The sequence below is a fragment of the Muscardinus avellanarius genome (assembly GCF_963383645.1).
Source record: "Muscardinus avellanarius genome assembly, chromosome: 12".
NCBI classification, from domain to species: Eukaryota; Metazoa; Chordata; class Mammalia; order Rodentia; family Gliridae; genus Muscardinus; species Muscardinus avellanarius.
In genome coordinates, this window is record NC_137798.1 from 65791707 (window position 1) to 65810129 (window position 18423).

Genomic DNA, 18423 nt, shown 5'->3' on the forward strand with positions numbered 1-18423 from the left:
GCATATACATACATCACACACACACAAATATATATTTAAACTGCTTAACTTAAAAAATACACCCTTAAAGTAGTTTGGAGTACCATTTGTTTCTTAACCATATCAATGCCCATGGAGTAAAAGTAAACAAAAACAATTGCATTGTTTCTAACAGTCTGCAGCTAGACTTACTTTTCTATGCTTCTGTATACATTTTTAATTTAACATCACTATCAAGTTCTATTTTGACCTTAGCATTTATTCTGCCAACTAAATGAAATACCTTGAATTGAAACATTTCACCTTGTTCCTTGTCGCCGTCTGTTTCAAAGAGAACATTATATGTGAGCAAAAAAGGCTTCAGTAATGCAGTTCTTCTGTATATTTAACTGTGATCTCCATGCAGATCCATCCAGTCTCTTGTATGCATTTACTTGCAAAAGGGAAAATGCTTTGTCTTCGGGCTTCATAAAAAGATCTGCTGCTGATGCCATGAAGGGGGTGGGTAGTGGTGGTGGTGTGCGTGTATGTGTGCGATAGTTTATAAATCTTGCATATCTTCATCCAACTGAACAGTTTGGAGCTTGGCAAGCTCTTTTTTGTCTGTTTCCAGGTCTTCACAGACAGGCTCAACCATGCCCTCGAGAACATACTTGGATTTGGAGTCCAGCATCATTAAACTGCTTGTTGCTTTGCTCTCAGCATTTTGTAAAAAATTCTCTTTTATGTTAGCTACTGATTGCAGAACCAAACCATGTTCCCTGACAAAGTCTTGGTGTACTCCTGGGGAGGCATGACCCACCTGGTCTTCAGCGGTAGGAACAATTTCCCCAAGGGCAGCCTGAGTCATTGGGACGGACAAGAGGTCTTGACCAGTAATAAGGGAGCAGTTCTGAAGGGTTGCATAGTTAGTGTTGCTGACAGATGTCACAGTAGATTTGCTTGCCACAGGTGCAGACATTGGCTGGCTATCGGCGATGTCAGGGTTTAGCTCCGTGGGATTTAGTAGTGTAGGGGGAGTCAGGGAAAAACTGTGAGCTGGAGAAACATTAACTAACGAGGAGGCCAGGGAATGGAGGCCACTCCCCGAGATATTTTCAGAGGACAGGTTTGCATTTACTTGTGCATTCTGATTGACAGGCATCAACTGAGAAAATACCAGGCTCCGTTCCAAACCTTCCTGTTTCACAGATCCTACAGTCTGGCCTGAATTAGGGACAGTGTATACCACTGCATTGGGAGTAAGGGAGCTCAAGAAAACCTTTCCTTGCTGGACGGTGGGAGACTCACTTGTAAATGTGCTCCCATCGGAAGTGCTTGAATTTACTGAAATAGTACCTAGAAAAAAGAAAGCAAGAGTTAGCATCGATGGAAGAAAACGTGCTACTTCTACACACATGGTTTTTTTCCCCTCAGGTATAATTATCTATGGAGAAGTGACACTTCTATGTAGTAATGTAGTCTAATCCTGGTCCAGAATCACTTTGAGCATTTAAAACTACAGCTCTACATTCAGTAAGTCAGAATTCTTTCTATCTTTTCTTCTTTCTATCTATCTATATCATCTAATTTTTTTTACGATGCTGGGGATTGAACCCAGGACCTTCGGCATGCTAGGCAAGTGCTCCACCACTGCGCTGTACTGCAGTCTAGAATTCATTAACTCCCCAAGTAATTCTGATGACCAAGTGGGAGTGAGAACTACTAGTTTTGAAACCCAGTATGAAGCCAGGTGTGATGGCACACTCTTGTAATCCCAGGACTTGGAAGGCAGAGACAGAAGGATCACAGGATTTCAGCCAGCCTCGGAAACTTGGAGGATCATGCAGGTTCGAAGCCAGCCATGCTGGCTTAAGAGACCCTGTTTCCAAATAAAATTTAAAAAAAAAATAGGTCTGGGAGTGTAGCCCGGAGGTAGAGGGGCTTCCAGGAACCCCAGTACCACTAAAAAAAAAAAAAAAAAAAAAAAAAGTAAAGTCAAATAGGATAGGGCTGGGGATGTAGTTCGGAGGCAGAATGATCCCCAGTAACACACACACACACACACACACACACACACACACACACACACACACACAGAGCCAAGTATGAGCTGGGCATGGTGGTACATGCCGGTAATCCCAACACTTTGGGAGGCTGAGACAGGATGATCACAGTTTAGAGGCCATCCTCAGCAACCTAATAAGACCCGGTTTCAAAACAAAAATTAAAAAGAGCTGGAGGTGTACCTCAGAGGTAGAATACCCCTGGATTCAATCCCTCACCAAAAAATAAAAGAGACACCAAATCTTGTCCAGGTTCTGATTTCAGTCAAGTTTCTGTTTTAATATAAACTTGATATTTCTTAATTAGTTGATAATTATTGCTAGTATTGCCAGTTAGAACTAGAAAACATAAATGCAAAATAAAATGTCTTTGTTTTAGACTAGACTGCCCAGTAACTGATATAAAATATACATGGAAATGTAGAAAATACCACATAAAATGAGTTTCCCTGGGGCTTACAAGTTTTAACCACATAAACCTGTACAGACAAGTTGCAAACTTTCACCACACTAGCCATCAAGGAACATGAAGTCAACAAAACATTCAAAAGGTTTTTTTCTTCTTTTGTTGAGCCAGTTCTCAATTTCCAGTGCTGTGGTGACAGGAAAAATTAATGATTACACTGAAATGTGCTTTTTAAAATACAGATTAACATAAAGGACCAGAGCTAATGCTTCTCTAAAAGGTTTGTATCTTTTGAGGCTCTCACTGTAATGGTCTGTAGAGACCAGAAGTAGAAGAAGAAATGTAAGTGGAAAGCTGAGATGATAAATCAGGTAATTCTGACAATGTAGATGAATTAGACCCCATTTCCATCAAATAAAACCCTTTCCTTTCCTTTTTTTTTCTTTTCTTTTTGTGGTAGTGGGGTTGGAACCCAGGGGCTTTTCTACCTCTGGGCTATACTCCCAGACCTATTTTATACTTTATTTGGAAACAGGGTCTCACTAAGTTGCTGAGAGCCTCACTAAGTAGCCGAGGCTGGCTTTGAACCTGCGCAGTCCTCCTGTCTCAGCCTTCCAAGCACTGGGATTACAAGCGTGCGCCACCACGCCGGGCTCTAAAACCCTTTTCTTTCTAAGTCTTTACATAGGAACAATGAAGTGAAGGCAATAAGGTGATCCAGGCCCCCAGATACTGCCCTACAGGTGGATTTGGGGCCAGTTTTGTGACAGAACTCAGATGTGCTGTTTATCCTGTTTTGGAGTGAGATATATAGTCAGCTCCTCACTCCTTTAGAAAACAGGCCAATGTTAAATCAGGGAATTCATCTATAACATTTCTCTTCTTACAGTATTAGAATAATTGTAATTATAGTACTCCCTATATTAAGAAATAAGTGCTAAGAGGCTGCTTATATGTTTTCCAAACATTTTTAAACACCCCAATTCCAATGGATGTGTTTAAATGAGAATAAAAGAGAAAGCACTGTATTTAAACTTCATTTATTTATGTATTTTGTGGTACTGGGGATTGAATCAAGGGACATTAGATCTCTGAGCTATACCCCTAGCCCTTTTTTTATTTTCCTTTTTTTTTTTTTTTTTTTTTTCTGGTGGTACTAGACACTGAACCCAGGGGCATTCTACCTCCCAGCTATACCCAAGCCCTATTTTTTATTCTTTATTTTGAAACAGGTTCTCACAAATTTGCAGAGGGCCTCACTAAGTAGCTGAGGCTGGCTGAAAACCTGTGATCTTCCTCTCTTAGCCTTCCAAGTACTGGGATTACCAGTGTGCACCACCATGCCTGAATATTTTTATTTTATTTATTTATTTATTTATTTATTTATTTGTGAGTCTGGGGATGGAACCCAGGGGCATTCGACCTCTGAGCTACACTCCCTGCCCTATTTTTTATTCTTTATTTGAAACCGGGTCTCACTGAGTTGCAGAGGGCCTCCCTAAGTAGCTGAGGCTGTCCACGAACTGCGATCCTCCGGTCTCAGCCTCCCGAATGCTGGGATTACAAGCATGCGCCACTATGCCTGGCTCGGATATTTTTATTTTTGGTACAGTGTCTAAGTTGCTAAGGAACTCACTAAATTGCTGAGGCTGGCCTCGAACCTCTGATCCTCTTGTCTCAGTCTCCCAAGTACTAGGATTACAAACATGTGCCACCAATGCCCATCTAAACTCCTTTCAAAAATGTAATCAATAGAAGGTTTCATCAGAGAAATATTGGTTTTAAGAAAAATATTTCTAAGTATGTGTGGGCTACTCCCTAACATAAATGTTTGTTTGGGCCATACAAATGAAAAAACTACTTTTATATGAAAAGATTTGGCTTGAGCCCTGGGAACCATCCCCAGAACCGGGGGGGGGGGGGGGGAAAGCTTTAAAATTCTTGAAGGCTGCTAAATTGTAGCAAACACACACACATTTACTTTGTATATGTACATTTGTAAAATGATTATTTTTTGATAGAGCCATAAATAACACATGCACTATTTCCCCATGGCTGTTGAATACAAGTAAAATAATATTTCAGTATGTGTAAAAATTATACCATATATAAACAAAGAGGAAAGGCAGATGTAAAGGTGATTTTTAAGTTTAAGTGGAGGGAGTTTTAAAATTGAACAGTAATTTAAAAAATACTAAAATATCAAGTGAAAACTCAAAGGTAAGCCAGCCATGGTGGCTCATACTTGTAATCCCCGCATTTGGGAGGCTGAGACAGGATGATCGAGGTTTGAGGATAGCCTCAGCTACTACTTAGTGAGGCCATTTGCAACTCAGTGAGACCCTATTTCAAAATAAAGAATAAAAATTAGGGTTGGGTATGTAGCTTGGAGGTAGAATGCCCCTGGGTTCCATCCCCAGGCCCGGGGGGTTGGGGGGGGCGGAATCAAAACTGCAAAGTATATCTTTGTGATAATGGTAAGAAACAACCCTTATTTCCCCAGAGTATAACATGAGTAAAAGATACAGACATTATATTTTTTTCATATAAATCTAACTTTAGAAAAGTACCTCTACCTTGTGTAAACATTTTTTTTTTTTTTTTTTTTTAGTACTGGGAATTGCTCCCAGGGTACCTCTTGAAACAGGGTATTGCTAAGAACCTCACTAAGTTGCCAAGGCTGTTCTTGAGCCTGTGATCCTCCTGTCTCAGCCTCTCAAGTACTGAGATTACAAGCATGTACCACCACACCTGGCTTAGACATTTTAAAGAAGGATCCGTGTATGTTTTTTTTTTGTTTTTTTTTTTTGGGGGTGGATGAAACCCAGGGGCATTCTATCTCCGAGCCATACCCTCAGCCCTATTATTTTATTCTTTATTTTGAAACAGGGTCTGAGTTGCAAAGGGCTTCACTAAGTAGCTGAGGCTGTCCGAGAACTGTGATCCTGTCTCAGCCTCCCAAATGCTGGATTACAAGCATGTGCCACTATGCCCGGCTTCATGTCTGCTTTTAATTTTTTAGGTACTGGGGATTGAACCTAGAGGCACCCTCAGCTTGATTTTATTTCTTATTTGGAAACAGGGTTTCACTAGTTTACTGCTGAGACTGGCTTTGAACTTGCAATCCTCCAGTCTCAGTCTCCCAAGCACTGGGATTACAAGTGTGTGCCACTATGCCCAGCTCCACTTTGTGTTTTTGAGAAAGGCCATATTACTAAAATGCTTCTTGAGAACAGTAATGCATAACTACCATCAATGAATGTGGCTTACTGGACCCATCTGGTTAATTTCATGCCTTCAATTCATCCACATAGTCTAAAGATAGATAGGCCTATCATTTGAGCTTAGTTATTTTAACTGAAAATGCTATTCTTATTTCTATTAAATGTCCCATTTTAGCAGAGCATGGTGGTGCATGCTTCTAATCCCAGTGCTTGAGAGGCTAAGACAGGAGGGTAGCAGGTTCCAGGACAGCCTCAGTAAGTCGTGAGACTCTCATCAACCTAGCAAGACCTTGTTTCAAAATAAAAATAAAATAGGGCTGGGGGGTGTAGCTCCAAGTTAGAATGCCCCTGGATTCTGTTCCCAGTACCCCCTCCCCCTGGAAAGGAAGGAAGAAAGGAAGAAAGAAGGAAACAAAGAAAGAAAGAGAGAGAAAATAAACCTGAGCTGGGCGTGGTGGCCCATGCTTGTAATCCCAGTACTTGGGAGGCGCAGACAGGAGGATTGTAGGTTCGAAGCCAGCCTCGACAACTTAGTGAGACCCTGTTTCCAAATAAGAAATAAAATCAGGCTAGGGATTTAGCTCAGAGGTAGAATGCCTCTGGGTTCAATACCCAGTGCCACAAAAATAAATAAATAAATAAATAAGAATGCAAAATAGGGTTTGGGGTATAGCTCGGAGGTAGAATGCCCCTGGGTTCAGTCTCCAGTACCACAAAATACAAAATCGAAACCAAACAAAACTCTATTACCTGTTGTTTGGAAATTTTCCTAAAGAGGAAATAAGTATTAGATCCACATTAAGATTATTGTAAAACTAAGCATTTTGGCTTCCCAATTTTTGTCCTACATTGGACAGTGAGCTAACTCTTTCCATAACCTGGAGCAATGAACAACCGAACAATATGTAGAGATTTTCTACCTTTCTACCTAAAGAGAAGCAAATGCATGGGATAAAATTTATAACCATTTTCCCCATTAATATTTGTAATAACTTGAAATAGCCTATGGTTGTAGAATAGCTTGATCATTTTATTTTCTTTTTGATAAAACCATCTTATTGAAAGTTGACCTTGAAGGTCAAACTTAAATTTGCTATGGTAGAAATCTGGACTTTCAGATTTGCTTATAGGAAGTCAAACTTGCATCAACATTGCCTGCTCCAGAGTTCAAGGGACTTTGTAACCTCCACTGTCAAATTCTATCCATTCCTATTTCCACACAGAGAAAATAACAAAGCAATCCAGACTTGCTTAAAGTCAGTGAAGAACTGGCACATCAGCCTAAGGTTTCCTGATTTTCAGATCAGTGCCTTCTCTAGCAGATTGCTATTAGTAAAGCCACAGACAGACAATAAGGCTTACGGTTGCCTTCATAAATAAACCCTCACATTATGGGAGTGAGTACACATTCAGAGCAATAGAAACCCAATCACATATTCCTCTGGTCTTCTTTTAGTTCTTTGTCTTAATGATAGGAGCAATATGATTCAAATAAAACTGGTTTAGTCTATCTTCTAGATTGTTCTTTTTAGGACTTTTCCCGTCAGATAAATAACAGATACAGTGTATGCTTTCTTATCAACTGCTTGACTAATTTTATATTCTTAGCGATTTAATTAATTTTTAATTTGAATATGTCAAGCAGTGGGTTATTTTGTAAGCGCTGATGGACTTATACTTCTGTAATTGTAGAATTGGCAAGACTTGCTATGGACTGTATTTTTTCATTCAGTTTTGGGGAAATAAAAGCTCATCCCCATGATGCAAAAGAATCAAGCATGCTGGATATTATGAGGGTGTTATGGAGGAATCGCATCAAGGCTATTCGGCAGCCGTGGCAGCCGATGAGGGACCTGAACAGTCACATCAATCTATAGTTCCCACTAAATGCGTCATTTACAGCAGCTGACCAACAACACATTCACTGGTGCATTATGGTAGCAAATGAGGCTTTTACCTTGTGAGGCTGCCACTGAGACAGGAGGCAGCTGCAGTGGAGAGAATCCAATGCTCCCATTAAGGAACTGGCCGTTTGCTCCGGAATTAGGAATCTGGACAATGCCATACTGGTTAATTTGCACCGGTGTAGTAAAAGTCAGTACAGAGCCTCCGTCCTGGGAAGCCGCAGTTTGGATGCCTTCTCTTTTCACCTCCGTGCTGGGTATCAGCCCTGGGAATGACACAGGAGCATTGGGGCTGTAAGAGGCGGTGGCCTCCGAGTTAGCAGCAGAACTCTGGAGAACTTTGAATTCCTTCCCATCCTGGGAGGGAGCCCCCAGGATGTCAGTCATGGCTATACCATTGCTCACAATGTTTGAAGACAGTTTCGGTGGGTTCAATGTCACCGTCTGTGTATTTCCCACATTTAATCCATTAAGGATAACTCCACTGGGTCCCTGAATAAAAGAATTACCATTAAGGAAGACAGGTGAAGTACTTGCAGGTACCAAGCTTCCATTCAGCAAAACTCCAGAAGAGCTTAGCGATATCTTGGTATTTCCAATTTGTTGCATATACACTGGCTCCATGTGACTGGGAAGGCTGAGGTTGGTGATGCCATCCGATGACCCTGAGAGTGGGTGAGGAGACAAATCCTCCTGTCCCTTGCTGGACTCATCTTCAGTGCTGGGGTTGCCATCTGACTCACTGTACAGAGGGGAATCAAGACATTCAGAAGGTCAGGGGGAGGACATTCTACCTGGCACCATTTGTTTGGAAAACAGCTTCTAAACCCATTAAAGGCAGTTCTTAAGAAAGCACAGCAGGGTGTCTCCTCGACAGGGGTTTAAAGTCAGAGACCTTCCAGCAGATCCTGACCAGCCAGAAAATCTGAGAAGATGAACAAACTCTCAGATCATAATCATTTCTAATAATAAATTCAGGGTAAGTGATCTGGAAGATGTAAATACAGCTAAAAGGACTTACCGGAGAGTAGTGCTGTGTTCATCCCTACAGCCTCCACGTGCTGTCTACTGTGAAATACGCTACCTATCTCATAGAAAGCTCATTATAGGAGGTGGCCAGTTTCTCCTGTTTAGAAATGCCTTCCCCTCCCCTCCCTTCCAGCCAATTCAGATCAGTGTTATTTTGGAGGTAGGTGCAACTGCCCGAGGAGCAGGAGGCATGAAGTGTTCAGCTTTATTTGCCAGTTAGTTAACAAGAGATGATTTTCTCACCTGCTCCCAAACTTCTACTCCACCAGCCTGACAACTCTCTCCCATGCAACAAAGTGGCTGTCCTTGTTGTAGGAAAGACACTTTCAACCCAAGAACAGTTATGTGCAGTCGCCTGCGAGTCCAAAGGAAGCCATAGGGACCTATTTAACACACACCATCCAGGGCCCTGGTGAGGTGGGAGGGAAAGGGTAGGGGTCACTCAGTGACCTGGGAACTCTAAGACCCTTCCCTGGAGTCTCCAGTTATTCCGGTCCAGGCTGGCCTGCACTATGCTTCCCGACGTGAGATCAAGATGGAGTTGGGGAGGAGTGGGGGGGCTTTTTCCCTTTAGTTGAGGCCGGGTGGGGAGAACAGGACAGAGGCAGCATGTGTGCGGGAAGGAGGTGGGGGACCTGGCCCAGCAGAGGCTCCTGCATCCCTGCAGTGGCCCGCAGTCGGTTCGCTTTCATGCTGAGAGGAGGGGAAGGGATTACCCCGGCTTTGGGATGCGGGGCCGGGAGCAGAAAGCCCTTTGATTTACGAGCTGAGGCTGAGCTGCCGTCGCCCGTCTGCGAGGGTGACTCACCGGGGGTGCGGGTGGGAGGTAGATCCGGAGAGGGGCAACTGGGCCGGGGCGGGGGTGTGGAGCTCGCGGGGAGAGGGTGAAGTCTGCAGTGTGGCCCAGGGGGCGGGGAGCCCGGGAACGCGCCGGGCTCCGGAGGCTGGCTGCAGGGCAGCCGGCCCGTGCGCCCCGCCGCTCCCCACCTCCGCCCCCGCCGCAGAAGCCGCCGGCGCTCGGGCCGCCGCGGCTGGCAGGTGGCTGGCCGAACCCACGCGCGCTCTCTGGGCCTCTCCCACCGAGGTGCGCGTTTTGTTTTGGTTGCCGCGAGGCCGGGCTCGGGCACCGCGCCTCGTTTCTGGCCTGGGGCGAGGAGCCCGGCAGCCGTCGGGCGCAGAGCGGCCCGGGCCGGCGGTGGCCGGCTCTGATCACCTGGCCGGCCGGCGGCTCCCAGGTCCCTTCCCCGAGCAGAACCTGGGCGCTGCCGGGGGAGCCTTTCTCTCCAATCTCTGCGGGGCGGCGGGGGGTGGGGGCAACACTACGACCTCCTCGTCGCTTTACTCCGTCCCACACCCACCCTCACCCCGAGTGTGACAACAGAGGACACACTTGGTGGGAGCCCCGAGTTTTCTACCGCAGGGGGGCAAAGCCTGCCAGCCGCGAAGTCCGCGCCCGAGGCGGTGGGCGGCGAGGGGCTGAGCCGAGGGCGCCCCGCTCCGTTCCCGGGACCCCCCGGCCCCAGCCCCCGGCCCGCCGCCCCGCCGCGCTGAAACCCGATCCCGAGTCGCTCAGAATCAGGTTTCAAAACAGCGCAGCGCCGAGCCGCCCGGCGCCCACGATGCCGCGGCCGCGCGGGGTGGATGATTAACTCTGTCACCCTCCAGCCTCGACGCCCCCGACCCCTCGCCGCCCCCCGCCCCCGGGCCGGCCGGGCCAGGGCCAGGGCGGCCGGGAGGGGACGGGGAGGGCGCGCGGGGCCCGGGGCGCAGACCCCGCGGCCCCAGCCCGCCGAGCCGGGGCGGGGGGCGACTTCAAAGCCGGCGGGAGGGGGTGGGCGCCGGGCGGCGCGGGCTGGGGGGCGGGGACTGAGACCCAGGCGGCGGCCAGAAACTTCTGGGGGCCGGAGGGGGAGGGGAGGGGAGGGGGCGGCGCCCCGGGCCCGGGCGGCCGCGCGAGCCAGGCGGGGGGCGGGGAGAGGTGGGCAGCCGCCCCGGCTGGTGGGGAAGGTAAGCGCCATGTTTGCGCGCGCGGGGAGGGGGGGAGGGAGGAGGGGGCCGGCCGGGCCGGGGGGGTGGGCGCCCACCTCTTGGACTGGGCCTCCGAGGGGTTCCGGTCGCGCTGCCGCCGGTTCTTGAACCAGTTGCTGACCTGGGTGAGCGAGAGGCCGGTGACCTTGGCCAGGTGCCGCTTCTCGGCGGGCGAGGGGTAGCGATTCTGCTGGTAGAGCTCCTTGAGCGCGTTGCGCGACTTCTCCTTGAAACAATACACCGTCTCCTCGCCGTCCCAGATGGTGCGGGGCAGCGGGAACTTCCTGCGCAGCCGGTACTTGTCCACGGCGCCCAGCGGCCGGCCGCGCGCGCGCTCGGCCTCGGTGTAGCGCGCCTTGTACCAGAGCTGCTGCAGCAGCGGGTGGCTGGCGGCCGCGAAGCTGTGGCCCTCGAGGATGCTGTAGAGCTCGGGGAAGACGCCCTGGTGGAAGGCCACGAGCGCGCGCGCCTTCAGCAGGCTCTCGTCGCCACGTAGCAGGTCGCTCCGGGGCAGGGACCACAGGAACCGGGCCAGGCGGTCCAGGTGGCCCCCCTGCTGCAGCGCCTCGCACACGCAGGCGACGTGGTCGGGCGAGAAGGCCAGCGCGGGCGGCCGCGCGGGGTCCAGCGCCGCCCCCTCCTCGCGGCCCGGCCGGGCGGCGTCGCCGGGCTCCGGGGGGAAGGGGGCCGGGGCCGGGGGGCTCAGCCCCGCCGCCGCCTCGCGGTGCGCCTCCTGGCCCTCCGAGGCGCTGCCCACGCCATTCTCCTGCTTGATGTCCGCCGCACTTGCGATCTGCCCGGTGGGGGAGGAAGAGGACATTTTTTGTTGTTTATTTTCCTCCCTCCCTCACTCCCTCGCACTCCTGCTCGCTCCTCTCCCCCTCTCGCACTCCTCCTCCTCCTCCTCCGGCGTCTCCCTCCCCCTCCCCCTCCGGAAAGCCCACTCCCCCCCTCCCGGTTTCGGCTGGATCTGGCCGATCAGGTTTCCCCCCCGGCCACGCAGTCACCATTAAGATAGCTGCTAGAGCAAAGTAGTGTAAACGGATAGCTGCCTTCTGCCGTTCCCCCAACGTGACTCCGCCAGTTGCTGCTTACTATAAGGCCCCGGCGGCCCGGCCGGCCCGGCCGAGCCTCCCCATTGGCTACTTCGCATCCAGAGGGAGGAGGAGACAGCGCTCCTACCCCTGTCGATCACCCGCCTCCTACTCCACCCCTCGCCTCTCCCTCTCCCCCTGACCCCCGGCACCTATACCTGAGGCCGAGCGCCCGCGTCCTTTCCGGGCCGCGCTCGCGGACCGGCCACTACCTAAGGTGGCCGGAAAGACTGGACAACGCGCTCAAAGAAAGGCCCGGCGATTCCAGAGGGAACATTAGTTGTGGGGCCTTAAGGTCTGGACGGCTAAATTCTGAACAAAGAGGCCACCCTCCGCCGGGTGACACAACTTCAGAGGACAATTCTGAAGCTTCTCATCCGCCCCCCGACCTGCCTCCCCTTCAGACGTCTTTATCAAGGGCTTGTATTCAGAAGGATCGAGGGAAGAGTGGCACTAGGGGATGTTGAGGGGCAGTACACCCAGCTGATGTAGCTGTGCTTGTGTTTGCATTGAATCTCACTGTCGGGTGTAATTACAGTGACCAATAAAAGGATAAAAATAAAAAATACAAAAACAAAACTGAATGACAAAAAAAAAAAAATCCCATGGAGAAAAAAGTGCTTGAAAACCTTGAGATAAACCGGAGTGAAGATTCCTTTGTGAAGGTAAACACAAGAAGGCTTCAAAAAATGTGCTTAAACCTTGTCACCTGGAGTGCTGGCCGTCTAGCTGGAGTGAGCATATTATAACTAAAGCGTATAGACTATTAAACCATATATGTAGCCGGGCGTGGTGGTACACACTTGTAATCCCAGTACTTGGGAGGCTGAGTAGGAGGATAGCAGGTTTGAAGACAGCCTCAGCAAGTAGTAAGACTGATCAACCTAGCAAAACTTTGTTTCAAAGTAAAAATAGGGCTGGGGATGTAGTTCTGAGATAGGATGCTCTTGGGGTCAATCCCTAGTGCCACAAAATAAAAAACTAAAAAATAAATACATGGGCTGGAGGTATAGCTTGGGGGTAGAATGCCCCTGGGTTCAATCCCTAGTAACTATCCCCAAATACATGTATAAGCAGTTCTCTCTCTCACACACACACATTTTCTCTCTCTCTCTCCCTCTCTCTCTCTCTCTCTCTCTCTCTCTCTCTCTCTCTCTCTCTCTCTCTCTCTTGTTTTCTTTTTTTCTTTCTAGTCCTGGATGTCTAGATGAGTGACTCCTCCTCCTCCAGGGTCATTCATTGTACCTGAGCTGTATCCCCAGCCGGATTTTGTTTTTGGTTCTGGGGATTGAACCCAGGGTAATCTACCTCTGAACAGCAACCGTAGTCCCATTTTTACTTATTTTTCTTTTTTGTGAAACAGGATGAAAGTCTCACTACTTGCTGAGGCTGTCCTCAAACCTTCCATCCTCTTGTCTTAGCCTCCCAAGCACTGGGATTACAGGAGTGCACCACTGTGCCTGGCTCTTAGTTTTCATTTTGAAACAGATTCTTGCTAAAAATGGTCTCAAACCTGCAATCTTCCTGTCTCAGCCTCCCAAGCAGTGGGATTACAGGCATGTGCCGCTATGTCCAGCAATTTCTTCTCTGAAGATGATATTCCTGATGGAAACAGCATTCTCTGTGTGCAGATGTCTTGGAGATCAGCATAGGATCAGCAGCAGCCTGCTCTGTAGCATAGACAGGTGGACGATTGCCCTCTGGTTGAGGTGGAGTGGGGGTGGAGTCTGTTGCTGTCTGCAGTTGTATAGCCTACCTTCATGGTTTGTATGAGGTCTTAACTCACAAAGGGGTGAACCCATCTCTGTCTCTCTGACAGCTGGTGGGTCCATTAGGTCTGGCTGCTGCTGCTGCTGCTCTTTCTCAAAACCGATGTTTTAATGACATCACCCTAACCTTTACTTCAGGATGGCTGTGGGTTGTTTTTGCTTTCCAACTACCAATAACTGCCTACCTCAGCATATTATAAAGCAGCTGTTTGGGTCACCTGCTGTCATGATCCACTTGGTGAGAGTTTTTTGTTTTTTGTTTTTTTGGGGTCAGGGTGAATTTTATTTTTTTGATACTAATTATTGACCCCAGGGACATTCTACCTCTGAGCTACACCCCCAGCCTTTTTTTATTATTATTATTATTATTATTATTATATTATTTATTATTATTATTATTATTATTATTATTATTATTATTATTATTACTTTGAAACAGGGTCTCACTACATTGCTGAGAGTTTTGCTTAGATGCTAAGGCTGGCTGCAAATGTGTGCTCCTCCTATGACAGCCTCCTGAGTACTGGGATTCTAGGCGTGTGCCACTACTCCTGGCTGTCAGACTGCTATATTTCTGGTCAACTAAAATGTCATTGGTTACAGGATTTAACTTGTTTTTGTACTTCCCTAACATGATGAAGCAAGAAGCAACATCTCTGGTAGATCTGAAACTTACAGTCATGGACAAGACTTCAGTACCACCACCAAATTAAAAACAAAAAGGGTACATTTCTCTGAAAAAATTAACATTGAGCCGAGCGTGGTGGCACACGCTTGTAATCCCCGCGCTCGGGAGGCAGAGATAGGAGGATCGCGCATATATTGCATATAGTCCCTTGAATCTGCGTGTACGTATGTGTGTGTTTTGCAGCACTGAGGATGAACCCAGTGGCACTCTACCGCTGAGCTACTTCCCTAGTCTCTTGATTTCCAGACAGGGTCGGTCTCGCTAAGTTGCTAAGGATGGCCTGACCTTGTGATCCTCCTGCCTCAGCCTCCCAGGTGTCTGGGGTTATAAGCCTGTGCCACCTCACGTAGCTGAATCCTTGACATTTTAAAACACATTTATCTGAGCAAAGTAGACAGGAGGTAATGCAGTTTAGTGGAAAGGAGTGGATTCGATGATCAGCTAGCCAGACATGGGTTTAACCTGGGCTCTGCCATTTATTTACTTGACTATAAAAAGTGGACAAGGCTGGCTTGCAAGGCTCTCGGCAAATTAGCAAGCCCTTTTTTCCAAATAAAAAGTAAAATAGGGCTGGGAGTGTTGTAGCTCACAGGTAGGATGAACTTGGGTTTAATCTCCAGCAAAAAAAATCAAAACAAACAAACAAACATACAAACAAAAACAGGACAAGGTTGTTGCAAAGATTAAATCCAATGTGTTAAAAAGCATCCAGAGCATTATTAGTCCTCAGGAAATTTTATCTTCCTTTTAATTTTGCAAAATAAGAAAATTTTCAGTTTTCTATGCCTAGTTTAAAGCCTTTGGATATAGTAGGAGGTATCTAATATCATGTCATAGAAATATCAGTCTTCAGAATTATCATTGATAATTCCAGGTATGGTAGCACATGACTCTAATCCCAGTACGTGGGAGGCTGAGACAGGATGATCCCAGGTTGAGGATAGCCTCAGCAACCTAGTGAGACCCTGTTTCCAACTAAAAAGTAAATTAGGGCTAAGGGTATAGCTCAGAGGTATAAGGTATAAGGGTATAGCCCTGAGTTCAGTCCCTAGTACTGCAAAACAAACAAGCAAAACCAAAGTAAAACAGAATCATTATGATTCAAATATAGTGCATAAACCTGAAAGAACCACATATTGGGCTTCTGCAGGCCTTCTGGATATTTGTGTCTACGCACCATGTTTAACAGATCATATAGAAGCAACGATGTCATGTTATTCTTTTCTTTCTTTCTTTCTTTCTTTCTTTCTTTCTTTCTTTCTTTCTTTCTTTCTAACTGAGGATTGAACCCAGGGACATTCTACTTCTGAGCTACATACCAGCCTATTTGCTTTCATTCTTTCTCTCTGTCTCTCTCTCTCCTCCTCCTCCTCCTCCTCCCTCCCTCCCTCCCTCCCCCCCCTCTTTCTCCCTCCCTCTCTTTTGAAATAGGGTCATACTAAGTTGCTGAAGTTCTCACTGATTCTCTGAGGCTGGCCTTGAAACTACAATCCTCCTGTCTCAGCCTTCTAGGTACTGGGATTAGAGGCGTGTACTGTACCTCCATGCTGAGTCAGCTCATTTTATGATTTCTGTGTACCACTGACAGAAGGAAATTATTTTAGGACAGGAAATGGTATCCAACTCAATCTCTAGATTTGTTGTTTAATAGTTGGAACTTCAGAGATCATTCTGCCAACAGTTCAAAATGGACTCAAAGCTGGGCATGGTGGCGCATGCTTGTAATCCCAGTGCTTGGGAGGCTGAGACAGGAGGATTGCACAGGTTCGAAGCCAGCCTCAGCTACTTAGTGAGGCTCTCAGCAACTTAATGAAACCCTGTTTCCAAATAAAATATAAAATAGGTCTGGTAGTATAGCCCGGAGGTAGAAAGCCCCTGGGTTCCACCCCCAGTACCACAAAACACACACACACACACACACACACACACACACACACACACACACGGACTCAAATACTGCAGCATTTACCAGAACACCAGATTTTATCTTGGGATACTGGTTTTGCCAACTGGTATGTAAAATTGATGAACACTTGTTCTACTTCCTATGTTTCTACCATTCAGTCCATTGTGCTGCCGTGGAGTGTCCTCTGTGTTATGACTTGGGAAAACAGTGCTGGGTCTGGGTTATCTGATGTGAAGAGCACCAGGAAAGTAAGCTGCTTGTATCCATATATATTCTTTCTAGCCTGAAGATAGTAAGGAGGTTATGTGGAATTTTTTTGCTTTTTTTTTTCTTGTGCCACTGGTATTGGAATCCAGGGACATTCTACTTCTGAGGTATATCTCCAGCCCTATTTTATTCTTTTATTTATTTTTTATTTAGTTATTTGCAGTACTGAGGATTGAACCCAGGGGCATTCTACCTCTGAGCTACACCCCAAACTTATTTTTTATTCTTTATTTTGGTGGTACTGGGGTTCCAGGAAGCCCTTCTACCTCTGGGCTACACTCCCAGACCTATTTTTTTAATATATATTTTTTAAATTTGGAAACAGGGTCTCTTAAGCGTCTGGCTTCGAACCTGTGCCTCTCAAGCGTGGGGATTACAAGCGTGAGCCACCACGCCCGGCTTTTATTCTTTATTTTGAAACAGGGTTTTATTAAGTTGTGGAGGCCTCACTGAGTAGTTGAGGCTGGCTGTGAACCTGTGAATTTACTGTCTCAGTCTTTAAGTACTGGGATTACAAACTGTACCACCATACCTGGCCTTTTTTTTTTTTTTTTTGTGCTAGGTATTAAACCCAGAAGCATTTTACTTCCGATCTACACCTCCACCCCTTTATTTTTTGTTTTGAAACAGGGCCTTGCTAAGTTGCTGGGGTTGGTCTTGAATCTGTGAGCCTTCTGTCTCAGCCTCCCAAGTATAAGGATTGCAGGCATGCAGTACCAGGCTGGCTAATGGTTTTACCACCAGGAATAGAGATTTCCTATTTTAAAGATGATGTTGGGTGTCTGGAAGATGTATATTCTTTCTATTTCAGAAGATGTATATAGTGGTACTATTAGAGAAATTAGGTTTATTCTATTTAATTTTTTTGGTACTGGGATTGAACCCAAGGGCACTCTACCATGCTGACCTCATGACATGAGTGTAGAACCAACTTTTCTGGCCAGCATGGTGATTCATGCCTATAATCTCAGTACTAGGCAGCTGAAACAGAGGGATCACAAGTCAAAGGCCAGCCTTAGCTACTTAGTAAGACCCTCAAAAACTTAGCAAGAACCTGCTTCTAAACAAAAAAGAGATTGGAGGTGTAGCTTGGAGGTAGATTGCTGCTGGGTTCAAGTCCCAGTACAAAAAAAAAAAAAAAAAAAAAAAAAAAGATTGGGAGTGGTGGCACATACTTGTAATCCTAACATTTGGAAGGCTAAAACAGGAAGATGGCAGTTTGTGGATAATCTCATCTACTATTTAGTGAGGCCCTTTGCAACTCAGTGAAACCTTGTTTCAAAATAAAGAATGAGAAATAGGGCTGGGGGTGTAGCTTGAAGGTAAAATGCCCCTGGGTTCCATCCCCAGTACTGCAAAAAGAAAAAAACAGTCATCTAACATCCTTTGTTATTTAATGATGTCTGATATGTAGTGAACGTGTGTGTGTGTGTGTGTGTGTGTGTGTGTGTGTGTGTGTGTTACTGGGGATGGAACCCAGTAGCCTTCTACCTCTGAGCTGCACCTCCAGCCTTATTATTTATCCTTTATTTTGAAACAGAGTCTTACTAAATTGCTGAGAGCCTCACTGAGTAGCTTGGGGCTGGCTTCGAACCTACATGTTCACCAGTCTCAGCCTCCCAAGTACTAGGATTACAAGTGTGTGCCACCACACCCAGCTGTAGAGGACATTTTTGAGGGGTCATTCATTTGTCAGACATCAAGTCCTGACTAAGTACTAGCCTTTGTACCTACAAATATCTCCAAGCTACACCCCCTGCCCTATTTTTTATTCTTTATTTTGAAATAGGGTTTCACTAAGTTGCAGAGGGCCTCACTAAGTAGTTGATGCTGGCCACAAACCTGCGATCCTCCTGTCTCAGCCTCCCAAGTACTGGGATTATAAGCGTGTGCCATCATGTCTAATTTGTAAGTAAGATTAATAAAGGATAAGAGAATGGCGAGGAAAAGAACTGATTTTGAGTGGGGAAGAATAGAAGGAAGTCATTTTAGCTGAGTCTTTAAAGATGAGAATTTTGAGACTACTTTTAAGTAGTCCACTGGAGACAGAAAGAACCAAATAAGAAGAACATAGAGCCATGAAG

General features: G+C 46.7%; 1 protein-coding gene across 2 annotated transcripts; it reads right to left on the minus strand.

Annotated features, from left to right (window-relative positions):
• Nucleotides 1-520: 520 nt before the first annotated feature.
• Nucleotides 521-11435, minus strand: LOC308271296 (homeobox protein SIX4; the record flags this gene model as incomplete). 2 transcript variants are annotated; one of them, XM_080707571.1, is made up of 3 exons in its annotated part: nt 521-1317; nt 7612-8300; nt 10672-11435. In XM_080707571.1, the coding sequence occupies 3 exons, from the start codon at nt 11433-11435 to the stop codon at nt 521-523; spliced, it is 2250 nt and encodes a 749-aa protein (XP_080563697.1). The 2 variants fall into 2 exon arrangements, with proteins under 2 accessions (XP_080563697.1, XP_080563696.1); XM_080707570.1 differs by having other exon boundaries at nt 7555-8300.
• Between the last annotated feature and the right edge of the window lie 6988 nt (nt 11436-18423).